At 48.1% G+C, this 7783-nt stretch overlaps 1 protein-coding gene across 1 annotated transcript in view; it reads right to left on the bottom strand.

The window, feature by feature from the left end:
• Window positions 1-2751, bottom strand: part of DLEU7 (deleted in lymphocytic leukemia 7) — a 46215-nt gene extending 43464 nt beyond the window's left edge. Inside the window, exons 1-2 of the mRNA XM_064269909.1 lie at window positions 2540-2751; window positions 2300-2507 (exon numbers count right to left, since the gene is read on the bottom strand). Coding sequence (XP_064125979.1) covers window positions 2300-2507; window positions 2540-2751 — 420 coding nt within the window. The remainder of the gene's footprint in view (window positions 1-2299; window positions 2508-2539) is intronic.
• Window positions 2752-7783: the final 5032 nt, after the last annotated feature.

Genomic DNA, 7783 nt, shown 5'->3' on the forward strand with positions numbered 1-7783 from the left:
CATTTGTTGCCTTTTGCCCTCATGAGCTAATTGCAGTCCTCCCAAAGCCCTAGGCCCTTTCAATGCTTCTGGGCATTGGTTCACACCAAAACCAACCAGTTGCCTTTGAGTCAGTTCTGACTTATGGTGACCCCAAGTGTGTCAGAGTAGAACTGTGCTCCATAGGGTTTTCAATGGCTGATTTTTCAGAAGTAGATTGCCAGGTCTTTCTTCCAAAGCACCTCCAGGTGAACCTGAACTGCCAACCTTTCAATTAGCAGCTGAGTGCGTTAACACCACCCAGGAACTCACAAGGTTTCCCTGAAATTCTTTTCTCTCTAATGCCTGGAGAGCAAACATTCATTTTTTAAGGTTACCTCCTCCAAGAAGCTTTCCATGATCACCTTAGGTAAAACTGATCTCTCATTCTCTCATGCCAACCCATATATATTTCATATATATCCAAATCAAACCAAACCCAGTACCGTCAAGTCGATTCCGATAGCACTTGATATTCATCATTTCTAAGATGCATATTTTTTCACATTTTAAGATCTCTGAAATTAGGATGTATTTTATAATCAACAGAGTGTCATACTTTAATTGACAGGATTTCTTATTTCTTCCTATTACAAATAAAAAGGCACATGTTACATTTGTGTCTTTGACCTCCCAAGGTGAGTGCAGAAGCGGTTCCCAACTGAAGGTGGTCTTCCTTCCCCACCCTCCCCCATGGTGGACATTTAGCAAGGCCTAGAAACACTTTCGGTTGTCTCAGTTGGGGCGAGGTGCTACTGGCATTTAGCAGGTAGAGGCCAGGGATGTGACTAAACCTCCTGTGATGCACAGGACAGACTCAGAACGAAGAATCATCCGCCTCAAACTGTCAGCAGTGCGAAGGCTGAGAGAACCTTGGTGTAAAAGAGACCTTGGAGTGGGGTAACAAAATTTATTTGGGTGTAAATATGCTTTATTGTGTTGGATTTTAAATAAATCTTTCACAGTGTATTGTGCAACCTAACACTAAGCCACTTTTCCCAAACCTTGGCTTCTAGAGCAAGAAGAGCAATTTTTGAGAAGCATTCTAAGCTTTCCTCACCACCCGCTACTCCACATCCTTCACAAGAGGTTTTCACAAGTCTATGCACTCTAGTGCAGTTACTCAGTTCACCTGTTAACGGAAAGGCTAGAAGTTAGAATCCACACAGGGGTACCTTGGAAGCATAGCCCGGCAATCTACTTACAAAAAAATCTGCCACTGAAAACCCTGTGGAGCACAGTTTTATACACCCACACCCACACCCACACCCACACCCACACCCACACCCACACCCACCCACACACACCCACCCACACACACACACACACACACACACACGGCACCATGAGTTGGAATCAACTCCACGGCAGCTGGTATGTGCTAGACTCCTAAAAAAAAAAAAAAAATACTCCTAGAAGGTAAGAATGAAGCAATACTCCAGGTCAAGCTTTGGAAGCTAGAAGATTTCAAAGATATTTGTGATCTTAAACCCGTTAGGCTAAAAAAAAGGCTAGCTAGTGGCAAAATCAGGACTAGAAGCCAGACCCCCATGTTGTTCACATCCCACTCCGCCTGGGAGGGAGCTGCTCTAACGGCTAGTTAAATTGGGTAAAACAATTTGGTGCCTTAAGAGGAAAGTGTGCCCTGCAAATATGAGCTGTGTGACTTAGCAGTAGTTTAGTATGTGTATTCGCGCTTCAACACCCGGGCCCAAGCCCACTCTCACCCCATTTTGTAAGAATTTAGGTTGACTCTATAAGGCCCCTGAGCTCTGTGGGGAATTGGATTTATGCAAAAATAATTGTGATTCATGACTGTAAGGGAACTTTAAATAAATGTAGCTAGTTTCCTAAACAAAAGGCAGAGGGGACTTAATAAGTGCATTTAAGGCTCCGGGGAGTTATTAATTTGGAAGGAGGCTGGCTGGGGCGGGGAGGGGGGGACTGTCCTCCTCCCTAGAGCTGCACACGTGGGAGGGGCCTTTAGCTGAAGCAGGATTTCTGTGCAGAAAGGAGGAGTTGCAGAAGAAGGTTTTGGCAAGGCCTCCCCACCTCTCTGTTCCGCAGTCTGGTGGGCCCCAGGTGAGCCCCAGTTAAGCCCCTAGTTCCCCGCCTAAATGCCAAGTCGCCTGACTGTGACCTCCCACCTCTCCCCTTTCCGGGGCTGAATCCAGGTGGGCAGCCCGCGTCGGCCCCACAGCCCCACCCAGCCTCCATCCCGGATCCAGCCCCGCCCTGAGGGGGACCCTGTGCCCCAGGGTGCCTAACCGGGTGGACTTACCTTCAGGTAAATGGGAAAGGCGCGCTCCTGCAGCAGGGGGCCCAGCAGCGTCTGCTCCACGCTGACCAGCTCCGAGGTCGAGTCCACCACGCTGGCCAGCGCGCTGCGCATCGCCATCCGGGCCGGGGCGCAGGGCCCGCGGGCCCGGGGGAAGGGCAGCAGCTCCGCGCCTCCCTCGGCGCCTCGCACCGCCTCCATCTCTGGGGAGCTGGCCGGCGCCGCGGCGCCCCCAATCCCGGCCCCCGCCGCCCCCTCCCGGCGCCCGGACCCCGCCCAGGCCGGCTCTGGCCTGAGCGACGGGCCGGGGCGGCGGACGCGTGGTCCGGGTCGCGCGGGCTCCCAGAGGCGCCCGGACCGTCCCCCCAACCCCACTCCTGCTGCAACAGCTGCAGGGTCTGCAGAGCCACCATTTGGGGGCTAATGGAGGCCACCAAGGGCGCGGGGCTGGCCATGACCCTAGCCAGCGGCTCAGCGTGCAGGTGGAGCTGTGGGCGGGGGAGGCGGGGGCGCTGGGGTCGCCGGGGTCACATTTCCCGACCCGCGGCTCCTTGGCCATCGCGTCTTTACTTGTGGGTGGCCGGCCCCGCCCCCGGCCGGCGGTCGGTGACCCGTGCTGGCCCCTGCTTTGGCTTCCAGTCCGAATTGGCTTGTGGGGACCCAAGACTGCCTGAAGCGCTGCTCGTGTGCACTCGAAAATCAGCCAGATGCTGAGCGCTGCTTCTTTCTCCTCTCTAGGGCTTTGATGGGGAAGGAGCCGCTTTGTGAGAATGCCTGCTTCAATGTGGACACCCCGCCCCCATTGCCTCTGAAGGGTGCTTTCAGAAACCACTTACGCTACGGGTGGGGTACCCCTGAGAGGGAAAGTGTGAAGACACACACAGACAAACACAAAATTAGATTGTGCCTGCTCTTCCCCCCAACCCCCAGCTGAGGGGAATTTTCGGGAACTTCTTGGACTCTCCTTTAAGGCCTCACATTGCACAGAAGAGGGTGGGTTTGTGTGTCTCCAAGTTCTGCTTGTCCATGGCACATTTGCAACGAAGAGCCTGGCAGCTGAGGTGGCATCAGGGTGCAAGGGGTGCAGTCTGCTCCGGAACTGACTCTCCGGCACTGCCCCCTTGGGAACTTTCATAGCTCTGTGTGAAGCTCCCAAAGGATTTAAGACAGCAAGGTTTGAAGCTAAATCCTTTTATGAGCCGTGAACAGGGACAGCTGTACAAATATTTGCTGCTCTTAATTAAACCTAACATTGCTACTTCCTTGACTTAGGTTAGGAATAAAGACTGGCAATTTTATGCTTCTATGGTTGGAAAACCGTTGGTGTGTAATTACACTTTAAAAACCAAACAAAAAAAGGCATTTGAGGGGAATACTATGGAAGACTCTCCCAGATAGGGACAGATTACCCAATGAGCAAGATAAGCACATGCTTAGGGCATCGACAAAACAGGGGCACCGGGTGTCCAAAGCAAAGACCCATAGATGCCAAGCAGACAGGACACAAGGAAAAGCCAGCACCGCAGTGCAAGGGAACTGGCAGGGCACTAAATGCAATCGACACCAGCTCCAGTGCTGAGAATGTGCTGGCCAGAAATAAAGTTCACCCAGGGTCATGAGGGTGCTCACAGCAATGTTGTTTAAGCAATGAGGCCCTACCACTTTAACACTTTCATTGACACCTGTCTCCTACAGTCCCCTCCCATGTAATTAAAACTCCTTATCTCAGCAGCTCACTTGGAGTGTAATAATTCTTTCTAATAAACAAGAGGTGGGGGTGGGCTGTGAAGTCTAACTAACTCTTGCTATGTTCACCCAACATGCAACTGGATCCAACATGAGTGGTTTCTTGGCAAACATGGATTACCGATCCATTTTGAGAGAACCAGCTTGTACAGCCATGTCTGCAGATCCAGCCACTCCAGCCAGGAGGGCCAGCAATGCTTTTTGCCATGATACAAACACAAAGGTATGCTCTCGTGCACGTCCTGGTCAACAACCAGTGGGAACTCCAGTCCCAGATGATACACAATAGCGAGGGAACTCGAACGAGTGGATCGTTGCAATGAATTCAGTCAAGTTACTTTTTAGCTGTATAGCGTTTATGCACAGAGTTATGTCCTAAGTAAAAATTTTAGTACCCTGCATCCACTAAACATGTTACAATGCCGTTCATCTGGTTTACTAAAATGACACACGCCAGTTTTGCATTCATTCATCATTATAGCCACATCTGAAAACAATTTGGACTGCTAAGACACACACACATATTGGAGCCCTGGTGATGCAGTAGTTAAGAGCTATGGCTGCTAGCCAAAAGGTCAGGAGTTCAAAACCTTGGAAACTCTATAGGGCAGTTCTACTCTGTTCAATGGGGTCACTATGAGTCTGAATTGGCTCCACGGCAATGGGCTTGTTTTTTGTTTTTTTACTATATGTATGAGTCGGAATCAACTTGACGGCAACAAGTTTGGTTTTCTTTTTTACATGTATATATATAACTCACATACCCCATTGGAATGCGTGAGTAGACAGAGAAGGGAGCACCACAGATTATCCATGTTTAGGGTCCTCACAGGCCTTAATTCAGCCCTGGTCCCACAACAGCATCATGTCTGCTTTCTTCCTGTCAGGGAAACCATTGAGATAACTTCTTCATCAATTGCCACTTGCCTTCCAGTCTCTACTGACTCATGGCTGCCCCATATGTGTCAGAGTAGAACTGTGCTCCACAGTGTTTTCAATGGCTGGTTTTTCAAAAGTAGGTTGCCAGGCCTTCTTCCCGAAGCACCCCTGGGTAGACTTGAACCTCCAGCTTTTCAGTTAGCAGGATAACAGTGGAGCTCGTTAGCAGCCAAGGGCATTGACTGTTCGCACCACCTTAGACAGCCCCAAAGCACTGGAAAGCAGGGGCGAAAGTATAGGTCCACAACAGACAGGTGGACCCTGGAAGACCTGGAGGATGGGATTTTGTTCCTCCTTTAGAAGCGAGAGGAGTCACTGGCTGGTGCAAACAGCTAATGCCTTGGCTGCTAATAGAAAGGTTGGAGGTTTGAATCCACCCAGAGGAACCTGGGAAGAAAGACCTGATGGTCTACTTCCATAAAATCAGCCACTAAAAACCCTATGAAGCACAGTTCTACTCTGACACACATGGGGTCGCCATGAGTTGGAATCCACTTGTTGGCTGCTGATTTTTTTGTTCGTTTTAGAAGGAAGAGTCCACTCTTGGTGCTGGGGGTAAGATCTAGAGCGGAGCTTGAGTGACAAAGCTGTCCTATGAGTCTATTAATCTAGATATGGGAGGGATATGGGAATTCCAGAACACTTAATTGTGCTCATGAGGAACCTTTACATAGATCAAGAGGCAGTTGTTCAGATAGAACAAGGGGATACTGAGTAGTCAGGAAAGGTGTGCATCAGGGTTGTATCCTCTCACTGTACCTATTCAATCTGTATGCTGAGCAAATAATCCGAGAAGCTGGACTATGTGAAGGAGAACGGGGCATCAGGTTTGGAGGAAGACTCATTAACAACCTGTGTTATTCAGATGACACAACCTTGCTTGCTGAAAGTGAAGAAAACTTGAAGCACTTACTGATGAAGATCAAAGACCTCAGTCTTCAGTATGGATTGCACCTCAACATAAAGAAAACAAAAATCCTCACAATTGGACCAATAAGCAACATCATGATAAATGGAGAAAAAAGTTGAAGTTGTCAAGGATTTCATTTTACTTGAATCCACAATCAACAGCCATGGAAGCAGCAGTCAAGAAATCAAAAGACATATTGCAGTTGGCAAATCTGCTAGAAAGGATCTCTTTAAAGTGTTGAAAAGCAAACATGTCACCTTGAAGACTAAGGTGTGCCTGACCCAAGCCATGGTATTTTCAATCACATCATATGCATGTGAAAGCTGGACAACGAATAAGGAAGACTGAAGAAGAATTGAGGCCTTTGAATTGTGGTGTTGGCCAAAAGAACAAACAAGTCTGCCTTGGAAGAAGTACAACCCAAATGCTCCTTAGAAGCAAGGATGGTGAGACTGCGTATTACATACTTTGGACATGTTGTCAGGAGGGATCAGTCCCTGGAGAAGGACATCATGCTTGGCAGAGTACAGGGTCAGCGGAAAAGAGGAAGACCCTCAATGAGGTAGATGGACACAGTGGCTGCAACAATGGGCTCAAGCATAACAACGATTGTAAGGATGGCTCAGGACCAGGCCGGGTTTCGTTCTGTTGTGCATAGGGTCACTATGAGTCGGAACTGACTCGACGGTACCTAACAACAACAACAAGGTTTCTTTAGCTCTGGGATAGTATGACCCCAAATAGTCATCACAGCTCGCAATCGAAGGCTCCTTCTTGTTCTCAGTTTTCTTCACCTATAAAAACAAATCTGGATGCCAAAGTAAAGAAAACCTTTCTTAAACAAAAATGAGTATGTTCACACTAATTATAACTAAACAAAAATTCATGTCTCTGCTTTGATGGAGCAGAAGTTACTTTGGAGGGAAGTAAATAGTTTAATGTTGATTAGATTGTCTTGCCATAAAATTACTTAAATTCATAATAAAAAAAATAGAAAGAGAAATTCTTCTCTATTTTTTTTTTCAATCCTCAAATGTTGAAGTGCGTTAGGTTCAGCAGAGACTAACTGAGAATAGCAAAAACTAACCCCTAATTTTCACAGAGCATGTCAGATCTCCAGGGGTGCTCCTCTTTCCAGATACGCAGGAAATCCAGTTTCATGGCTAACCTTTCCACTATCAAATGGCTGACTGCAAAACCTTCTTGACAGATGGAATTCCAGCCAACAGCAGAACTGAAATCACTAGACGCAGCCTGACCCAAGGCCCTACTGTTCTACATGCCAGCTGACTCTGAGAGCCCTGAGACCAACTGAGCCTTAGTGAGCCTTAGGGGATCTGAGAGAAAGGCTCCAGAAACCCATGGGGTGGTGGGGTGGTGCATGCTGCCTGAATAGCTGCCTGGTGTTTTCGATATCCTATAGGGAGCACTGAGTCATCCAGCAACTCTGCTTTGTCTGTCTTGGCCAGGGGTCACGCTGTCTTTTGCAGTTTTTGTTAGATCCCATGTGCACAGAGTAGCATTGTGCTCCCTAGGGTTTTCAAGGCTGTGACGTGTAGGAAGCAGATCACTAGGTCTGTCTTCCAAGGTGCCTCTGGGTGGGCTATAACCACAAGCCTTTGGGCTAGTAGTTGAGAACTTTAACACTTGGCATCACTTTTTTTTTTTTTTTTATCACTCAGGTACTCCCGTGCCTTTGCAATGAACTTGAAATTGCTTATGTTTCAAAACTAGAGATATGACGTGCTAACAGACAAGTATTCACACGCTATTGAGGTGAATCAATAGCATGGCTGATCTACTTTTAGTTTAAAACACCTTCCAAGTTATGGATACTGGGCTACCAGACCAGGCAATGAATCATGCAATCCCAATGCACCGTATTCATACTT

This window comes from Loxodonta africana, chromosome 17 (genome assembly GCF_030014295.1).
Source record: "Loxodonta africana isolate mLoxAfr1 chromosome 17, mLoxAfr1.hap2, whole genome shotgun sequence".
Lineage (NCBI taxonomy): Eukaryota > Metazoa > Chordata > Mammalia > Proboscidea > Elephantidae > Loxodonta > Loxodonta africana.